Below are 21,337 nucleotides of genomic sequence, written 5' to 3'. Positions count from 1 at the left end.
GCTAGGGCACTTATGCAGCAAAGCTTTATTTCCTTTTCATCCCCTCTCCACAGAAATCACAATGATCAGTGTCCAGTTACAAATTGAAGTACTTGTTATTACCTTGTAGTTAACCCCTACTTGGCTCAATAATTGCCCAAATCATCCCAAGATAATTGAATCCTTGCCATTACTAGGCAATATATGGACATCCTTATAAAGTGTATCTCTAGCCAGATTGTTTATGAATAAAGTAGGGAAAGATTAAAGCATCATTGCATTTTTATTGCCATTATTTTCCCATTTTGAAGATCTTAACTTATTTCCTGGCCCAGCGAGTGTAGTCACCAGGACAGGAAGAGGGGGAAATCTGTTTAGCAGAGGCACAATGGCAAAAAAAATAAAAATAAAAATTTCATAGACAAGTTGAAAAAAGACTAGATACAAACAAATAAAAAATAATGGAATGACTGTATTGAAAAGGATGCAACGTATAAGTGAATCTTAATTAAAGCATAATTAAACTTTCAGTCAAATCAGCTAAATGTATCAAAACAGGAGCTACGGAATTCAATAAAGCATTTATTGCAAGTAATTTCCTTGAAATTTGCCTATGCCTATTTTAGGCAAGTATGTGCACCAGTTTTGGTACCAGTATCGACACATACAACAACTTCAATACAGCCAAAGAACCTGTAGCTTTGGCTGCGCCATATTTTTTTAAAACCAATGCCAGTTTTCAGATTAGGAAATTGGCCATAATTAAGACTAGCTGTAAGCTGGCATATATAGACATCTGTGCTCGGAGTGGGGCAAGTCTGTGCTGGGAAGTTGTCATAAATCTGACAGCTTCTCGGATAGGAGTCTATCAGGTGTCTGCTGGGAAATTCCCTGGCCCAATGATGAATGTAAACCATTGAGCAGGGAATACTGGTGATGTCATTACTGAAATATGGCAGTGCCCATATGCTGAACACCTACCAAGTTACAAAACTCCTCAGCCATGTGCCTGTGTGATGGGTGCAGTGCCCACACTGATGAAGGAGTGTCTAGTCTGAAAAGTTAGCCAGTGCCCCCACCTATACCCGGCCTTTGTAGCTAGGAGCATTGGAGGGCAACATATGTCAAAAAAAGGCCAAGGAAAATTCCAAGCTCTACTCACCAACCAGGCTGTGACCAACCAAATTGACCTGTCTAACAGTATGCATTAAAAACAGAGGTTTAGTCTGCACACATTTGCAAATACATGCATAAGCTGCAGACCCCAGCAAGGCACCTTGTTATCTGTAGTCCCTACCGCTAACATTTAAGAGGCTCCACAGTGGAAGCACATGCATTCTGATGAATAGATATAGGGCAGATGGGCTGGACGGAACCAGGGCTCGAGTCCTGCGGGAACGCATGGGAACGGCGTTCCCGTACTATTCCCACAGCGGGAACGCCGTTCCCATTAGCTGCCTGAGGGCTGAGGCTATGCAGCGCGTAGTTCGCCGCCGCTCCTCAGCCGCCGAGTGACTGGTTGCTAGGCAGGGGCCGCTCCGCATCTAGCAACCGGTCACATGACTTCGGCCGTGCACGTGGGCACGCACTGGCGCGAGTCAGTGGGCAGGCTGACACACGCTACGCGCCTGCTTGGATCCGGAGTTCCGGACTGTCCCCCCCTCCTCCCCTCTACCCAGTGCCAGTCAGTCCTGGCCTCCTGGGGCCACACGCTGCACTTTTCCAGTTTACTTCTCCTTCTCTACCAGGTTAGTCACTAGTGTGTAAGTTGCACTCTGCAATACCCTGCCAATACTCATCAATACTCTGCAATACCCTGCCAATACTCATCAATACTCTGCAATACCCTGCCAATACTCATCAATACTCTGCAATACCCTGCCAATACTCATCAATACTCTGCAATACCCTATCAGTATCAATACTCTGCAATACTCTGCGAATACTCTGCAATACCCTATCAATACTCTGCAATACCCTATCAATACTCTGCAATACCCTGCCAATACTCTGCAATACCCTGCAATACCCTATCAGTATCAATACTCTGCAATACTCTGCGAATACTCTGCAATACCCTATCAATACTCTGCAATACCCTGCCAATACTCTGCAATACCCTGCCAATACTCTGCAATACCCTATCAATACTCTGCAATACCCTGCCAATACTCTGCAATACCCTGCAATACCCTATCAGTATCAATACTCTGCAATACTCTGCGAATACTCTGCAATACCCTATCAATACTCTGCAATACCCTGCCAATACTCTGCAATACCCTGCCAATACTCTGCAATACCCTATCAATACTCTGCGATACCCTATCAATACTCTGCAATACCCTATCAATACTCTGCAATACCCTGCCAATACTCTGCAATACCCTATCAATACTCTGCAATACCCTGCCAATACTCATCAATACTCTGCAATACCCTGCCAATACTCATCAATACTCTGCAATACCCTGCCAATACTCTGCGATACCCTATCAATACTCTGCGATACCCTATCAATACTCTGCAATACCCTATCAATACTCTGCAATACCCTGCCAATACTCTGCAATACCCTATCAATACTCTGCAATACTCTGCAATACCCTGCCAATATTCTGCAATACCCTGCCAATACTCTGCAATACCCTGCCAATACTCTGCGATACCCTATCAATACTCTGTGATACCCTATCAATACTCTGCGATACCCTGCCAATACTCTGCAATACCCTATCAGTATCAATACTCTGCAATACCCTGCCAATACTCTGCAATACCCTATCAATACTCTGCAATACCCTATCAATACTCTGCAATACCCTGCCAATACTCTGCAATACCCTATCAATACTCTGCGATACCCTGCCAATACTCTGCAATACCCTATCAGTATCAATACTCTGCAATACCCTGTCAATACTCTGCAATACCCTATCAATACTCTGCAATACCCTGCCAATACGCTGCAATACCCTGCCAATACTCTGCAATACCCTGCCAATACTCTGTAATACCCTGCCAATACTCTGTAATACCCTGCCAATACTCTGCAATACCCTGCCAATACTCTGCACTACCCTATCAATACTCTGCAATACCCCGCCAATGCTCTGCAATACATACCCTGCCAATACTCTGCAATACCCTGCCAATACTCTGCAATACATACCCTATCAATACTCTGCAATACCCTGCCAATACTCTGCAATACATACCCTATCAATACTCTGCAATACCCTGCCAATACTCTGCAATACATACCCTATCAATACTCTGCAATACTCTGCAATAAATACCCTATCAATACTCTGCAATACCCTGCCAATACTCTGCAATACATACCCTGCCAATACTCTGCAATACCCTGCCAATACTCTGCAATACCCTGCCAATACTCTGCAATACCCTATCAATACTCTACAATACCCTATCAATACTCTACAATACATACCCTATCAATACTCTGCAATACATACCCTGCCAATACTCTGCAATAAATACCCTATCAATACTCTGCAATACCCTGCCAATACTCTGCAATACATACCCTGCCAATAGTCTGCAATACCCTGCCAATACTCTGCAATACCCTATCAATACTCTACAATACATACCCTATCAATACTCTGCAATACATACCCTGCCAATACTCTGCAATACCCTATCAATACTCTGCAATACCCTGCCAATACATACCCTGCCAATACTCTACAATACTCTGCCAATACTCTAAAATACATACCCTGCCAATACTCTGCAATAACCTGCCAATACTCTGCAATAACCTATCAATACTCTGCAATACTGTGCCAATACTCTGCAATACCCTGCCAATACTCTGCAATACCCTGCCAATACATACCCTGCCAATACTCTGCAATACCCTGTCAATACTCTGCAATACCCTGCCAATACTCTGCAATACCCTATCAATACTCTACAATACATACCCTATCAATACTCTGCAATACCCTGCCAATACTCTGCAATACATACCCTGCCAATACTCTGCAATACCCTATCAATACTCTGCAATACCCTGCCAATACATACCCTGCCGATGCTCTGCAATACTCTGCAAATACTCTTCAATACATACCCTGCCAATACTCTGCAATACCCTGCCAATACTCTGCAATACTCTGCCAATACTCTTCAATACATACCCTGCCAATACTCTGCAATACCCTGCCAATACTCTGCAATACCCTGCCAATACTCTTCAATACATACCCTGCCAATACTCTGCAATACCCTGCCAATACTCTGCAATACCCTGCCAATACTCTTCAATACTCTGCCAATACTTATTCCTGTTTGTGGGATATTTTCTAAGGGCTGTGTAACAGAATTTGGAACAGGGTGTATTTGTGGTAGAAATTCCCTGCGAGGGAAAGATCGTCACCCATTGTGTTGATTGTTTTGTTTGACACGTTATTTTGTTTTTGTAAACTGGCACTTTACAATAAATGTTGTACTGTATTTTCTGTGAAGTATATATGCATATGAGCGTACCTTTTTTTTTTTTTTTGGTGGGGGAATGGATCTTGGGTGGGAGTTCCCACACTTTTTTTCCCAGGACTTGACCCCTGGACGGAACCCACTCCTCCTTAAAGGTACAATGGCACACTGAACATCCAGCACATAGCACTATGCCTGCAAAGGTGTCAGTGCATTTCCTGACCAATATATCAACATTACAAATGGACACTCCAACCTCAGTGCCGACCTCTGACAGATTCATGTACACATTTCTGACTGGTACAAGAACCTGGTGGAAGCATCAACAATTTTGGTGCGGTAGCCAAACTGAATTCTAAAGGGTGTCCACAACTTAGAAAGCAGTCACAGTCTGAGCAGAAAAGCCTCTTCCCTGCCAGCATGCTCCAGAGAAGGACCCTTGTTCTCTGGTCTCTCTACAGGGGCCCAAAACACCCCATAAGTCAGAGCTAAAGCTTTTCATTCAGCAAAGCATCCCCCACATACCCCTTCATATGCAGAAGTATTGAATATTTTCTTAGGCTCATGGCATTTAAGGAAGCAGCAGGGGAGTGTTGGGGGAGGGGATTTACCAAAAACGTGTTACTTTGCCTTGAATAGGCACAACACAGAATGATTTAAATTGCATTTTAATATGATTTTTGGGGGGTAAATTGCTTACATTGCTCCACATATTACATTGTTCGGATGTGCCACACATTTTCCTGGAAGGTAGCCATGTCTGAATGAGCAGGTACATCAAAAACCCAGACTTGACCCCAGGGCCTGTTTTTCTATAATGTCCCCATTGGATTGTTATTTTCCCTATGGAACCTAAAAAGTCAGGAATCTGACTACAGCTGAAACTGCTAACTCTTCATCCTTTGGTGATGTGCTGAAAATGCAATACTTTTTTTTCTAGTTTAGTGATTCTTTTTTGTAGTAATGGTTGTATACATACATTAAATAGTTAAAAAAAAAAAAAGCACATACTAACATTTAAAAACAAACTTACGGCAAAATTCAGGTGTTCTCCATTCTATAAGTACACCTTTCCTGGAACAGGCAGAGGCATAGCTTGAGAAGGCAGAACAGAGGCATTCTTTTCCATTGGAACAGGCACAGACATCATATCGGCAGTTCTTCAGGTATGGGAGGGGGTTGACCTCATGGTGACATGGCTCGAAGATGGAGTCCAACAGAGCGGAACAAGCGTCTTCTGCAAATCTGGCTGCAGAGAGGATAAAATAAATGCTTTATATCAATATGGCCACATTATAAATAATAAAAATTACATGTTTTGACAGTTTGTGAAGTATATATATATATATATATATATATACACATTTGTAGAAGCTAGGAAAATTTCTTTTTATGCCAACCTTATTACAAGAGATGAGTCAACCAATGTACTTGAATTACAGTCTAGTTTGAATCAGGCCAGTTCGTAAAATTAACTAAAACATGAGCCAATCTGCAAGTTTCAATCTTCCCCTTTTTTATTTATTTTTTATGTTTTTACAAACTGTAAGCAAAAAACTAATTTCTTTAAGCTGGAGTACCAAGGGTTTTTTGAGAAACCACATTTTTTTTTTATGACCTACTGTTCATAAATATAAGTTGATGCTCATACAAACACTTTACTTACAGTATCTCTCATTATAACTGGAAATGAATGAGAGAAGTCCATTTGAGGATTATAATAATTTTGTAACATAATAGTAAAAGTATTAGAGGCAGGGCTCTCTGAGCTTTTTTTTTTGTCAGAGAATAGTTGTAGGAACTCCTCCCTTCCAATTCACCCCTTGACTCTGCCCCCTACCTACCTTCGAGCATTGTTCCTTGGTTTAACCCCCCACTAACTTCCCAATACCACCGCTTTTTAGGGAATACAGAACCAAGTAGCATTTTGTGATGCTAAGTATTTTGTATGGAATGTGTTAATGAAAACAAGAAAGGCAGTAAAATAGATCCCCTGCAGCTAGCAACATTGCCCCCCCCCCCCAGCAACAATAGACTCTCAACAGCCAGCTTCAATAGATCTTCCAGCATCCAGCAACAATAGAACCCTCCCTCAACTGTAGATCCCTTACAGCAATGATTGACCCCCCAGTAACTTAAGACTCGCCCCCAGAAAAAATAGATCCACACCAGCAACAATAGACCTCCATAGCAACAATAGACTCCCAACAGCCAGCTTCAATAGACCCTCTAGCAGCCAGCTACGATAGAACCCTCCCTCAATTTTAGATCCCTTCCAGCAATGATTGACGCCCCTCCCCCATAACTTATGACCTACCCCCAGCAACAATAGATCCCTCACCAGCAACAGTAAACCTCTCTAGCAACAATAGACCCCCCACACAAAAATTGATCCCCTCCATGGACAATAGATTCCCAAGCAGCCAGCATCCATAGACCCCCCAGCACACTCCAGCACCTCTTGCCATTACATGTATTCAGTGCTGGAGGTGCCAGAACTGCGTTCCCCCACATTCACCCTGAAAAAATAACCCTCATTAGAAGTTTATTTTGACCCTCTGTGACCATTACCTCTTTTGGGGTTCAAAATGCAAGGGTCTGTGTCTTGTTTCACCAAATCTACACAGTCACCGCTGAGCTTCCAAGAATTTCCAAAGTCCTCCACAGTGGCCTCAACAAGCCCATTTGGTGCAAGAAAGTCATCACGCTGATTTCCATTATAGTTTCCACAAAGACCACTGGTGGATTCTGAGTAAGCTGGAGACAACTGAAAATGGAGACAGCAATGAAAACAAAAATAAAGCTCAGGCAGTAAGTTTTAGTCATCGTGAATGAACAGATATACAACCGTGGGCAAAAGTGTTGAGAAAGACACAAATCTTAATTTTCACAAAGTCTGCTGCTTCAGTGTTTTTAGATCTTTTTGTCAGATGTTACTAAAGGCTTTTATTGACAATTACGTTATGTTTATGCAAAGAGTCAATATTTGCGGTTCCTCTTGAATTTGCTGTGGCATGCTGTCAATCAGCTTCTGGGCCACATCCTGACTGATGGCTGCCCGTTCTTGCATAATCAATTCTTGGAGTTTGTCAGAATTTGTGGGGGTTTTTTGTTCACCTGCCTCTTCAGGATTGACCACAAGTTCTCAATAAGGTCTGTGGAGTTTCCTGGCCATGGACCCAAAATTTCAATGTTTTGTTCCCCAAGCCTCTCAGTTATCACTTTTGCCTTATGGCAAGGTGCTCCATCATGCTGGAAAAGGCATTGTTCCTTGCTAAAGTGTTCTTGGATAGTTGGGAGAAGTTGCTCTTGGAAGATGTTTTGTACCATTCTTTATTCATGGCTGTCTTCTTAGGCAAATTGTGAGTGAGTCCATTCCCTTGGCTGAGAAGCAACCCCACAAATGAATGATCTCAGGATTCTTTGCTGTTGGCACAGGACTGATGGTAGCACTTACCTTTTCTTCTCCGGACAAGGCTTTTTTCGGATGCCCCAAACAATTGGAAAGGGGACTCATCAGGGAAAATAACTTTACTCCAGTCCTCAGCAGTCCAATCCTTGTACCTTTTGCAGAATATCTGTCTGTCCCTGATGTTTTTCCTGGAGAGAAGTGGCTTCTTTGCTGCCCTTCTCGACAACAGATCATCCTCCAAAAGTCTTCTCCTCACTGTGCGTTCAGATGCACTCACACCTGACTGCTGCCATTCTTGAGAAAGCTCTGCACTGGTGGTGCCCCGATCCTGCAGCTGAATCAACTGTAGGAGACGGTCCTGGCGCTTGCTGGACTTTCTTGGGTGTCCTGAAGCCTTCTTCACAACAATTGAGCCTCTCTCGAAGTTCTTGATAAATGGTTGATTTAGGTGCAATCTTAGTAGCAGCAATCACCTTGCCTGTGAATCCCTTTATGTGCAAAGCAATAATGACTACATGTGTTTCCTTGCAGGTAACCAAGATTAACAGAGGAAAAATAATGATTTCAAGCACCACCCTCCTTTTAAAGTGATTTTCAGCCTTGTCCTCGTCAACACTGACACCTGTGTTAACAAGAGAATCGCTGACATGATGTCAGCTGGTCCTTTTGTGGCAGGGTTAAAATGCATTGGAAATGTTTTGTTGTTTTTGGGGATTAAAGTGTTACTAAACCCACAACAGTAAAATCTGATTGTATATGCAGAACAGCATGTTGTTATACTCACTGTGGAACTTAAGGGGTTAATCCTCTGCATTGTGTAAAAAAAAAAGGCTGTGTGATCCTATATGGACAGATCCTTCCCTCCTGCACTGTCTCTCTTGGCAAGGCCAGAAAATACAGTGAGGGTAGCCCTCCTGCACATACTCAGTTTAGTCTCTATTGCTGGAGAGAACATTTCCTTGTTCTAGGTCACATTATATTGACATCTCACATGTGGGAGTGTATGCAGGCTATACTGGAAATCTCCTCCTACCTGAACACACAGCTCTGGACAAATTCTGCAGTTTATCATGTGACCGTGGTATACAGATCAGCCAAAAAGGTATATAGTGGCAGTATTTTAATTTAAAAAGATTTATAAGCTGTGGGCACTGTGGGTGGGCAAATTAACTATTTTCATATTACTAGGTTTAGTAACACTTTAAGTTAATTTTCATGGCAAAGAGGGACTTAAATTAATTGCAATTCATCTGATCACTCTTCATAACATTCTGGAGTATATGCAAATTTCCATTATAAAAACGGAGGCAGCAGACTTTGTAAAAATGTATATTTGTGTCATTCTCAAAACTTTTGGCAACGGCTGTATAGGGGATTATTCATGTATAGGAGATTCCTAATTATGGGATTATTACTCATTTCAGGATAGTGGGTAAAGCCATGCAAAGCATTCCTTTTCACTCAACTGACTAACTGTACCCTCAGAACCTCTTGGGTATAGCAAAGATACAACCTTCTATTATAGATCTATGTACATTGTTTAATGGTGGGACATTTGCTTCCTTTAGTACCTCCTCATCATTACCTTTTTGGGTTACATGTTACGTTCCTAAATATAGTGCTACCACAAGAAAGAGAGAACCCTGATTGGTTTCTAGGCATTGCAACTAAAGCTTTTTATTCCAACACTGTGATAAATCCATATTTTCAGGTAAGGTCATCAATGATTGAGCAATGTTCAAAGAATGCATTTCACCTTGAGCAGTAATTTTCCATGGCCATCCCAATCAATCTGGAGATCATCGCTGTAGGAGAGCTGTACTGATGTCAGTGTTGTAGTCTGGATGCGGAGGGAACCTGTTGAAAGTCAAGAGAGACTAGTCTGTACTTATCTGTAGCTTTTCACTGACTCAACAGGGTTATGTTGGCTCTCTGCAGTAAGACCACTGCTACAATACAGAGCAATACATCTATTTCATAGGACTGCAAGCGGCAGGCATTGGCTCTAACCGGTATGAGAACCAGTATAATAGTTCATATAATAGTTAATATATTCATATTTATCACACAAAAGGTGCACACAATTTAGCCCAACTGAACTTTCAGTTTAAATCAGCTAAAGTAGAAAGCCTTGGGTGATGTCACTCCTGTGCATGCGCAGCATTTCAGTCATCCAGGCACACAGGATCTGTGCTGGGGTGTAAAGAGCTCAGTGTACATTCTAAAGAAGACTCTGAGCAGGCAGGTAGGTTTATTTTATTGATGAAGATACCTTACCTGTCTCTTTTGTACTAAAGAGCCTGTCTGCTCACAGTTTTTTAATCAGAGACTTTAGCCCTGCTTTAAGACTTTGCACAACTTTTTGATGCACCTGGAAGAAGTTTAAAAGACCTAAACCAAAAGTTCAGTTGGGCTTTATCATATCATACAAGAAGTATTTTTGTTGGACAAAAAAAAATAAAAACATATTTCAAACTACAGATAATATGGTGCGGGGTGTATTTACCTTGCAACAGTGGGAGCATAACATCTTGTCCATCCATGGATACTCCTCCTCCATGTTTCAGTTTTATTGTTATATTATGCATGTCCAGGAGACGGACAGAAGCAGACCGAGTGCACACGGCATCTGGGTCATCAGCACACTAGAAATAAAACTTCATGTCGTTATTTTTTTAATAATATTTATGCGATCAAAAAATGTTACTGTAAAAGATAAATGTTGAAGGAATGCTATTCCCCAAAACAAACATAAAACCACAAATAACCCACACTTATAATTATTTAAAAAGTAGTTGTCACCCATGTAATCTGTCCTTTAGTCACATCTTTGACGTAAATATTATTTGGCCACTAGGTGGCACTGTTGCTGTCTATTTAAATGTAAAAATGCATTACTGCTTGTGTAGTTTTAGCTCAAGGAATATATAAGTGGCATCAAACTGTCATATAATGCCCATATGTCTTTGTTTTATTGTAATAATTGCAATTGTTTCTTATAATTAAAGTCATTGTTAAGGTTTATTCTTAAATAAAATAATAAAGATGTAATACTTACCTGCTCTGTGCAACAGTTTTGCACAGAGCAGCCCCGAACCTTCTCATCTGGGGTCCCCTGCCGGCACTCTCCACTCCTCCTCCCTTCTAAGTACCCCATAGCAAGCTGCCTGCTATGGAGGCACTCATGTGTGCTTGATCCTGAGGCAGGCTGTGTGCACCTATTGACAGACACAGCGTGGCTCCCCCCCCCCCCACATAATTTGATTGACTGGAGTGGGAGCCAATGGCTGCCACTGTTGCCCTCGAGTCCTATGAGGAGAGAGAGAGCAGCGTTGTTGCTCTCGGGCACAGTGCTGAATCAAGATTGGGCTCAGGTAGGCATTTAGGGGGGGAGGGGGATAGTAATGGAATGTTTGTTACCTTAATGCAGAGAATGCATTAAGAGGAAAAAAACGTATAGCCTTTACAACCACTTTATTATTGCATTAATGAATACAGGGTTGCTATAACAATAGGGTCCCTGTATATAGTGTTAAAGTGTACCTGCCACACACATTTGAAGAAGAAGATGGGGTTGATATACGAACTTAATAGAGCATGATCATTTTGTTTAGTGAATCAGATGAAAATATGTTCACTTTGAATACACAATCATGTGAAGAAAAAAAAAACAGGACTTCCACCTCTTTGGATAAGTGAGTGAACAGCGTTGTCTTATTCTTTAGGCTAAGTGAACATTCAGTCTGAAAAGTAGGAATGCTGTACTTAAGTAAATGAACCCAGTGTGGCTTAAGCTTAATAGAATATCAATTCTGTAGCAGCTGAAGACATTACTCAGGCAAGTTAGTGAATGAACTGTTATTGGGCCTGTCCTACTAAATTACTGTTTTCAGTATGATAAATGACAGGTGCTCTTTAATAAGGATGTGGATAGTACCCAGACACAGATCAAATCCTGGTCTGTTTATACTTTATTTTCCAGCTTGGATACCCTATCTGATGCAACATTGATCTGTACCGGGAATAAAAATGATAACATCAAGTTCAGTACAATATACAATAGTGTTTACTGTGCTTGAAGACAGTTGCCAAGTCTGTTTAAAGCTGAAGTATGGTATATTCTACTTATATTTTGCTAGGAAAGTGATTAAGAAAAACCCTAGCTTTTTTTTTTCTTTCTTAAAGAGATTTGTCTATGCCCGAGCTTAGGAAATTCACCTTCTGTATCTGTCCTTGTGACTTTTGTCAACAGGACTGAAAGTGATGGAAAATCCACCTCTTTCAGCAGCACTTCGTTGCTTTGGGGATATGTACTCCCACTTTCTGTTGTGTCTTCAAGAGAGGACCTGTAGGGAAACCTTGGCAATGGGACACAGATACAAGACCATACATAACAGGAGTTTCAAGCGTTCCCTATTATATCCAAAGTTAAACATATATAATGATACTATGGAGTAGGGTTGCCAGATGTCCTCAATTTCTGGGGACAGTCCCTGGCCCCGGGAAAGAAAGGTCCCTGATTTTGTTAAAAAACAAAAACAAAGGATTTGTCAAAAAGACGAAGAGACAGTTGGAAATGCATATGAAAGCACATCTAAAATATGAGATGATTTCTCCAAGACTGGAGTAAATATAGGGTCTTCTGAAACACGGAAGAAAAAGTGCTAGAAATAGAATAAAACAATTATAGGTGGTTCCAACTCTCAGATACTTAAGAGTTTTGTAGCTGTTTGAGAGAAAACAAAAAGAACTGCTTCAAAACCACAAGGCCAATGTAAAAGCACAAGATGCAGACAGGATACCTAAGCTCTCAGGGACACCTAGAGATCTTTGGCTCAGGGTCACCTACCAGGATTTGTATCTGATGTCTAGGAAGCACAGGAACATTAATGCATGTGTGCGCTACAGTACCCCATTCTGACCAGTACATGGTCAAAGTGGGAGTGAACAGCCACAGACGTGGCAAAATTACTAACTGACAGGTTGAAGAACCGGCAGCTGCACATTAAAGGCGAATTAGTACAACCAATTCCTTATTCCAGCAATGTCCTGACCTTCTGCCCCGCTGTGACCATTTTAAAGTCCTTTGTAGCCCTTTTTAGGACCAGACAGGATTAAATTCCATTAAATTGTATTATTTATTTTATTTAACTTCTCAAAAGTAGTAAACTTTCTTACCTGCACAGTCTCTATAGCAACAGAAAACGTGTTGTCCATGTTGTCTTTGGCAAGTAGGTAATGGCAGATCCCACTGAAAGTAAAGTATTTGTTGTCGAAACTTTTGAAGTGACCCTGTCCTGTGACAAAACATTCTCCTAAACACAAAGAAAACATTTCATTTAGTCTGAATGAATGCATAAAGCATGATTTCATAGCATAAAAGAAACTTTTTTTTTTTACAAGATTTCATCTCTTGTGAGGTTAATTAGGACACCAGTGTAAAAGACGCAAGAAACATGCCACCCAGCACAGCCAATAAGATCATGGTTAGCCTATTCCGGTGTGGCGTAGAAAATGCAAGCAGTAATCTGATTTATTTCTTTTTCTAAGATAGATTTTTTGACTTTTTATGATGTAGGCCATGTAGACAAGGTAAGTGCACTTTTTGACCCTCTAATTTGCAGTCCTACTATCTTCAGAATTCTAGTCTCTTCAGACAAGAAAGGAACTCTTGAGATGATTTCTGGGCTTCCAGCTCAGCTGTGTTTGCCTTAGAGTCTTAAGTCCAATTGTAAGTTAAAATGAGGATACCCATACCCTTGGCCTACACCATATTCCTAACACTTGGGGGTCCAATTAAAAATTTTAAATTTAAAAATGTGCTTTGGGAATTTATCAGTATTTGCTGAATTGTAACTAATACCCATAATGTTTGTAATATGTGTGCAATACTTTCTTTGTTGCCTTTCCATGGATAATTACAACATTCTCTAACATTCAATCCGAACAAACAAATAGCTATAAGAACATTTGACTATTCACCAATAGAACAATCAGCCTAATACTATAGGCTAAACCAGTGGCCCTTTGATTGCCATTATCAAGTCCTTGGGGGACCTATTCCTTCCACTGATATAAGGCCCTACACCAAAAATGGGACACTATTCCTTCCACTGCCACCAACAGTTTGGCACTATTTCTCCCCACTGACACCAACTATTGGACACTATTCCTCCCACTGATACCAACAATGGGGTACTATTCCTCCCAATGACATCAATGATGGGACATTATTCCTTCACCTAATACCAAAAGTGGGGCACTCTTTACTCACAACGACTCCAGGACATTTCCTACTCCCACTGCCCACAGTCCAGCCCCTCTAAAGTCTGAACTGGCCCCTAGTTTAGAAAGTTTGGAGATCCCTGGGCTAAACCAATGCAGCCACTATATATTTAACATTTTTCCCTTTGGGTTTAGATACACTTCAAACCCCCCGCCCGTCCCTTGTCCCTCTCCATGCACACACACACACACTTCAAATTCCAAACAACGTTCTCTGGAGAATATTTATAATTCATACTACTTTTACCCAAGATTGACACATTTTCTAATTGTATTCAACTAGAAAATGTGTGAATTATAGGTGGAAATAGTTATAAATAGACCCCTGGATCTCTTCTGTCATTTCCTGAAGTTGACAAATTGTCATTCTCCACCTAGTCTGACATTTATGATATCATGGTCTCACAAATTATCATTATATCTACATAGCTATGAGGAGCAATACCAGATTTTAACTGCAGGAGGCACTAATGTAGCAATAAAAAAACTGATGCTGTATGGATATATTTGTAATTGTTTGAAGGCGAGACAGACATCTGCCTTTTACAAAATTATAAAAATAGAATAAAAACGTTAATACTATCTTTATCTCCTCAGAGATCAGTTATCAAGAAAAAAACACACCTCTGACTGATTGCTGAGTCCTGCCTTTCTTGTAATTGTAGCATGTGTGAGCAATGAGTTGAAAATAATTATAAATAATTATGGGAATGTAAGGTGTGCAATTTTCAACAATACATAAAAGCTAAAACCAGCCTGGGGGGTTCTGGCTCCTACTTTGGAAACTTTCTGTGTAGTAGATGTAGATGTAAAATAAATGTAGAAAATGTAATACCCAAACACCGTACGTTTATCAAATTGCCTATTGCATTACAGGAAAAAAGCATAGTCACTCAAGAGAAAAGTTACTTCTAAAGTTCTGACCTCATGTAACAATCATAATAACTTTTTCATCAGTTTTGGATAGAATAGGAATTTGGGAAAGGGTTAGACCCTCTGTCTGTGGACCTATGGGGAGGTTCAACCTCTCTACTTGTGCAATGAAATAGAAAGTGAGGGGTAATCCTATATTTTGGAGTTGTCAGAGCAAGAGGAACAAGGAAATCTTCCAATGGGGATATTATGGTTACAACTTTATGAGTGGATTTCCCGTCACTTTCAGTTGCGTTTTCAGGACTGGAAGTTAATAGAAATCTCTCCAGCCCGATGCGGACAATAAAATAATTTGACAAGTTGTAATCCTTCCCCACTTTAGCCCAGAAAAAGCATTGGCTTTACATACAATTTTAGACAGAATGTTAAGATTTTTTCTGAGCCTAACAATGACTGGTTCTCCTTAACTGACCTGGACAATCTTTATCACTGCAATCCCAGAGTCCATTTCTGCAGGAGCTAAATACAAATATGCAAATTAGCTTAAAAAGTTCATTGGAAAATTGCAGTTAGAAATTTTTAGCATCATAATTATGAAGGGAGGCAGGAAAACTTTTGTAATACACATTTATTATTATTATTATACACAATTTATGTAGCGCCAACAGTTTGTACAGCTCTTTAGCGCTGTCAGTTGGCTAGATAGGATTAAAAAAACACACAAGTAAAGTTATTAAAATGTATATGTATTCAGTGTAATCATTGTTTTAAAAATAAACTTTAATGCCGGTTTTCTCATCGGAATAAACTCTGAAGGTTATTCCGACGGATTTCTGACGGAATTCTGCTGAAATTGTCTTGCGTACACATGATCACACCAAAGTCCGTTCGCGGTGAAGTACAATACGTACGACGGGACTAGAAAAAGGAATTTCAATAGCCAGTAGCCAATAGCTTCCGTCTCACACTTGCTTCAGAGCATGCATTGTTTTTGGTCCGTCGAAACAGCATACAGACAAGTGGTTTTCCCGATAGAAACTGGTTCCGTCAGAAATATTTAGAACATGTTCTCTTTCTAGGTCCATCTGAATTTTCGAAAAAAAAAGTCAGATGATGCATGCACACGATTGGAATATATGATGGAAAGCTTCTGTTGGACTTTTTCTGTCGGACATTCCGCTCGTGTGTACGCGGCATTAGAGATGACAAAAAAACTAATAATAGGAGCACTTAAAAAGAGTAATTACTTTAAAAGTCAGCACCTTTTAGACAGGCTTTCTCTAATTGAACCTACAGAGCCATACAATGAAGAATTGAGCACTGCACTGACTTGTTCCAATTGTGCATATTTCTGCCTGAGCTATTGGGCTTTGTAAACAACATAGCTTTTTATAACAGGAGCACAAAGGGTCCACATTTTCGTGTAGGTAGGGTGCGTGCTCCACCACTGCATGCTGTGTACAGTGGGGATAGCATGTATTCTATAGTGACCACTGGAAAAGTAACTATAATCACGCTTCCGTTATAGTCTACCTTGTGTTAAAAGATAAGGTCACCTTTGTAAAAAAAGAATTATAAATGCACATCTTTTTAATAGGTAAAAAAATGGGCATTTATTTTTATTTTTTTACTAAAAGCCTGCAAAGCATTGCTGATTGCGGGTGCAATGCAGGATTTTGCAGGCTGTCAGTTTAAGCTGTCTGCTCATACCTTGTATGTTACACGCTGACAGTGCTGTGCTGTGCAGTAGAGCTGTGAAAATATCAGGAATGGATGGTCAGGTCAGGAATAAAAATCCTTTGACAGGTAAAACAGCTCCCATATATTTATTTCTTATGTGAATTTATCTTTTTTGCCTGGAGTTTAGCTTTGCTATATTATGACAAATACGATGGGAATGAAAATTAGCACTCACTTCTTTTTATTTTTGGCAGTTTAATATGTTTGTTAGCTGTAGATATTATGCAAAGTGGTTCGTTTTGTGTTAAACAGACATGTATAGGCAGCAATTACCAGAAACTACAACAGACAGACATGCTAAAAGACAAATTGCAAAATTACGTATTTTTCTTCATGTGGGTCCCTTAAGGTATTTGTGCAACCTGATGGAAGCATTTTTTATTTGCCATTGATAATTAGGATGGTAAGCAAGTTATGACATGGATACATGCAGGAGTTGCTGGGTGTATTTAGTAACACTACTAAAATTACCAGCAACCCCCCCATCCCAGCTAGATTGCCTCTCCTGCCCACAGGACTCTCCTGCATATATTTATATTTGTATACATATACAAAAAGGAGATCAGTTGCAGAAGACAGAATGGAAAATCTTCAGCTCACCAAGTATTACAATCCAGAGTGATTTTTGCCCCGGTTGGATATCGCTTGCCAGCATGTACACAGGAACATTCAGAAGGATCAATACACCGAGACCCATCAAGGACTTTCCTTTCTGTATAGAAAAATAAAGACAGTTAAAGGACCACTATATCGCAAGCAAAAAAAAAAAAATACAACAAAGAACTAATAGTAAGTCAGATGTGTGTCCAAATCTTAGATATTTGACACTTATGTAACACTGGAAGAAAAAAGAACCTCCCCAACAGGAAAACACAAAGCAATGAAAGCCTAACAGTGGCTCAAAGGCCTCATGTGCAAAAAATGAGCTGCAAAGCCACTACCAACGTCAGGAAAAAGCAGCTGTAAAAATGCGCTTTTAGTAGTTTTGTGCATTGGCCTTAATGCGTCTTTAGCCGCGTTAGCTTTTAGCAGCGTTTCTCTGCCTCTATTCAAAATCAATGGTTCCCTATGAGAGCCGTCTACTGATCCAACTTTCAGTCCATTGAGTTGAATAAAAGTAGCATTCCAAGTCAGATCATCATGATCCGACTTGTGGTGCGATCTTGAAGGGGAACCCCACACCAAAAAAAAACATGGCGCCGCAAGGGCGGGTCTCATAGTGACGTCACCAGATGGCTGCACTCCATGGCTATATAAGAACCAGCAGAGAGCGGAGCTGGCACAAAAGATGGGAGACAGCGTGACGGGAGACACAGAAGACGCCAGCGGCAGAGAAGACCAGAGGAAGAACACCGTAGGTAGAACACCAGAGGGAGAAGTCCAGAGGAAGATAATAATAATAAAGGATTTAAAAAAGGATTGTCAAAACCGTTTCTTGTTTTTATTTACACTACACTGCCTTTTTTGGGGGTGAATGGGTAGGAGTACAATGCACCCCATGCTCATTCACATAGGGAGGGGGCTGAGATCTGGGGGCCCCCTTTCTTAAATGGGCCTACAGATTCCAAGAAGCCCCCTGCCCGCAGACCCCCACAAACACCAGCCAGGGTTGTGGGGAAGAGGCCTATTTCCCCATCAACATAGGGACAAGGTGCTTTGGGGTGGGGGGAGCAGAACCCCCCCACCCCAAAGCACTCACACCTCCCATATTGAGGACGTGTAGCCTGATATGGACCAGGAGGGGGGCTTGCTCATCCCCCCCCCCCTTTCCTGACCTGCCAGGCTGCATGCTTGGATAGGGGTCTGGTATGGATTTTGTGTGGGACCCCAGGCCTTTTTTTTTTGGCATAGGGTTTCCCCTCAAAATCCATACCAAACCGAAGGGCCATTAAGCTGGGCTTTTAGGCCATTGATTTGAATGGAAGTCCCATCCAAGTCAGATCATCGGGATCTGAATTCTGGTGCGACTTGTGCTCTGAAGATCTTGAAGGGGAACCCCATGCCAAAATGAAAAAGAAAATGGTGTAGAGTTCCCCTTCAAGATCTTCAGAGCACAAGTTGCACCACAAGTTGAATCAATGGGCAGAAAGCGCATCTTAACGCTGTATCTTAACGTTTACACGTGTTTACAAGCAGTGCATTTGGCGTTTGAAATGCTGGTAAACTACAGTCCTGAACATGATTTATCCACTTCTGGACTGGTTTACAAGACTTGTTGTCGGAAATTCTAAGCGTGTGTACACAATTCCAACGCACAAAAGTCCACGCATGCTCGGAATCAAGCAGAAGAGCTGCACTGGCTATTGAACCTAATTTTTCTCGGGTCGACGTACATGTTGTACGTCACCGCGTTCTTGACGTTCAGAATTTCCGACAACATTTGTGTGACCGTGTGTATGCAACACAAGTTTGAGCCAACATCCTTCGGAAAAAAATCCATGGTTTTGTTGTCAGAAAATCCTATTGTGTGTACATAGCCTAACACTTACTACTAAGAGAGGTTCTTTTATTGCTTTCTTTGTCTTATGCCCCGTACACACGATCGGAAATTCTGCCAGCAGATGAACAGGAAAATGTGATCGTGTGTATGCTCCATCGAACTTTTGCTGGCGAATTCCCGCCAGCAAATGATTAAGAGCATGTTCTCAATTTTTCATTCAGAAAAAGTTCTGATCAGAAATTCAGATCGTCTGTACCAATTCCGACGTGCAAAATTCCTAAGCATGTTCGAAAACAATTCGATGCATGTTTGGAAGCATTGAACTTCATTTTCTTGGCTCGTTGTAGTGTTGTATGTCACCGCGTTCTTGACGGTTGAAAGTTCAGCGAACTTTTGTGTGACCGTGTGTATGCAAGCCAAGCTTGAACGGAATTCCGTCAGAAAAACCATCCAAGATTTTTCAGACGGAAATTCCACTCGTGTGTATGGGGTATAAGTTACAGATAGTCACCCTGGTGGACAACCAGGAATTAGAAGAAAATTTCCATAATGGGATTACAGACAACAATAAAAATAGGCATGAGCTTCTATCTAGCCCATCCTCACTGTTTAATGCTAACTAAAAAAGTTTTTTGCTGAAGATGTGCTATAATTATATGCAGGTAGATTAATAAAACTTCTAACTTCAAACTTTTAATTTCACTTTTACCCATAGGTGTCATTAAAATGTCTTTAGCATAATGCGACTTGCAGTTTTTTGGGGGGGTTTTTCTTTATTAGAGTCCTTTTATACTCACTTGACCCATCTATTGGTAGAAATCATTGTTAGGATTGTGTTTGGATATAGAAGCTCACCTGGACAGCTACAGCCATCAATACAGCTCTCCTGGCAAACCTCATTAATATTGAGACTCTGGCAGGTCTGAACACATGGGGACACACATTCGTTGTACTCCAGCCCATGTGGGCACTCTGGGTCTGTGAAAAAAGAATACATGTAGGACAATTAGGATAACGAAGATTAACGGAAGCCAGTAAAGCTACTTTCACACTGGGGCGTTGGGGGCATCGACGGTAAAGCGCAGTGGCACTTTAGGAGTGGTGTATACACCACTCCTACAGCTACAGCGCTGCAAAGATGTGGCTTGCAGAACTTATTTTACTGCCCTGCCAGTGCACTGCTCCAGTGTGAAAGCCCTCGGACTTTCACATTGGAGCGGTGCGGAGAGGCTCTTTAATGGCGCTTTGCAGGCGCTATTTTTCATAGTGGCCTGTTTTCTAGGGCTCTGCATTGAAAAATCTAGAGAAAAGAAAACTGTAATGAAAGTAGGTACATGTCCTGTAGAAACCAATAGTGTGTGTATATCTGTAAAGTAATATCTGACACTTGCTGATTCCGTGAGTGACATCTCTGAAACATTTGGATGCCTTTTTCCATAGATTTTTTTCCATTTTTTTATAGTTCTATTGGTTGAAACAAATTGCACTCTGATGTTGTACGCTGTCAGCTTGAGTTGAAAGGCAGAGTCTTATGTAAGACCTCCTGCAAGCTTTTTATATTTGTTTTTATTTGCTAAATTTTTATTTGTCACAATTCTGAGCTTTCTTTGTGGTTTGTTGTTTTAGGAGTATGGCAGGCTTACTTGAGTTACCATTCTGGGGTAGCGTAGTTTGGTTTTGACTACATTCCTGGTTTGGTTTATTTGAATTTTCCTGGAGATGGCAATGGCGGTGTCTGTTTTCTAATAAACTATGAGGGTCACTTAAGGTGGATTAATAATTTTTTGCACATATTTGACCTCTAGTGGGCTGGGGTCAATATATTTGGTGATTGGTTTACTTTATCCTTGGTATGGACACAATTTAATAATTACAATGCATGTCCATTAATGTGCAAATAAGTTACCATAAACAAATGCATCTCATAATGGTGTAAACCATATATCTTTGAACAATAAAATGTTCATTAGGTGAGTATTGTTGGAAGTACAACAGCATAGTTGCTTATAAACTGACTATAAATATTTAAGCATTATATCTGTCTATATCAGCAGGTGGCACTGCAGTGGTATAGTGTGTTATCTATGGTAATGTAATCACATTAATGTAATCTGTCTAAGTTCAGTTTGCAATTGTTTGTATTC

At 40.8% G+C, this 21,337-nt stretch overlaps 1 protein-coding gene across 1 annotated transcript in view; it reads right to left on the bottom strand.

Moving 5' to 3' along the window:
* The window catches only part of VWF (von Willebrand factor), a 271,073-nt gene that overhangs the window by 210,228 nt on the left and 39,508 nt on the right, over positions 1-21,337 (bottom strand). The window contains exons 8-15 of the mRNA XM_077468547.1: positions 20,049-20,171; positions 17,354-17,465; positions 15,486-15,532; positions 13,034-13,170; positions 10,362-10,500; positions 9,612-9,712; positions 7,015-7,210; positions 5,477-5,692 (exon numbers count right to left, since the gene is read on the bottom strand). Of these exons, the coding sequence (XP_077324673.1) occupies positions 5,477-5,692; positions 7,015-7,210; positions 9,612-9,712; positions 10,362-10,500; positions 13,034-13,170; positions 15,486-15,532; positions 17,354-17,465; positions 20,049-20,171 (1,071 nt within the window). The remainder of the gene's footprint in view (positions 1-5,476; positions 5,693-7,014; positions 7,211-9,611; positions 9,713-10,361; positions 10,501-13,033; positions 13,171-15,485; positions 15,533-17,353; positions 17,466-20,048; positions 20,172-21,337) is intronic.

This window comes from Lithobates pipiens, unplaced genomic scaffold, assembly GCF_037356315.1.
Source record: "Lithobates pipiens isolate NorthernLeopardFrog02 unplaced genomic scaffold, aLitPip1_a1.2 Scaffold_8, whole genome shotgun sequence".
Lineage (NCBI taxonomy): Eukaryota > Metazoa > Chordata > Amphibia > Anura > Ranidae > Lithobates > Lithobates pipiens.
The sequence above is the reverse complement of the archived record's forward strand: the minus strand, read 5'-3'. Positions and strand labels throughout refer to the sequence as shown.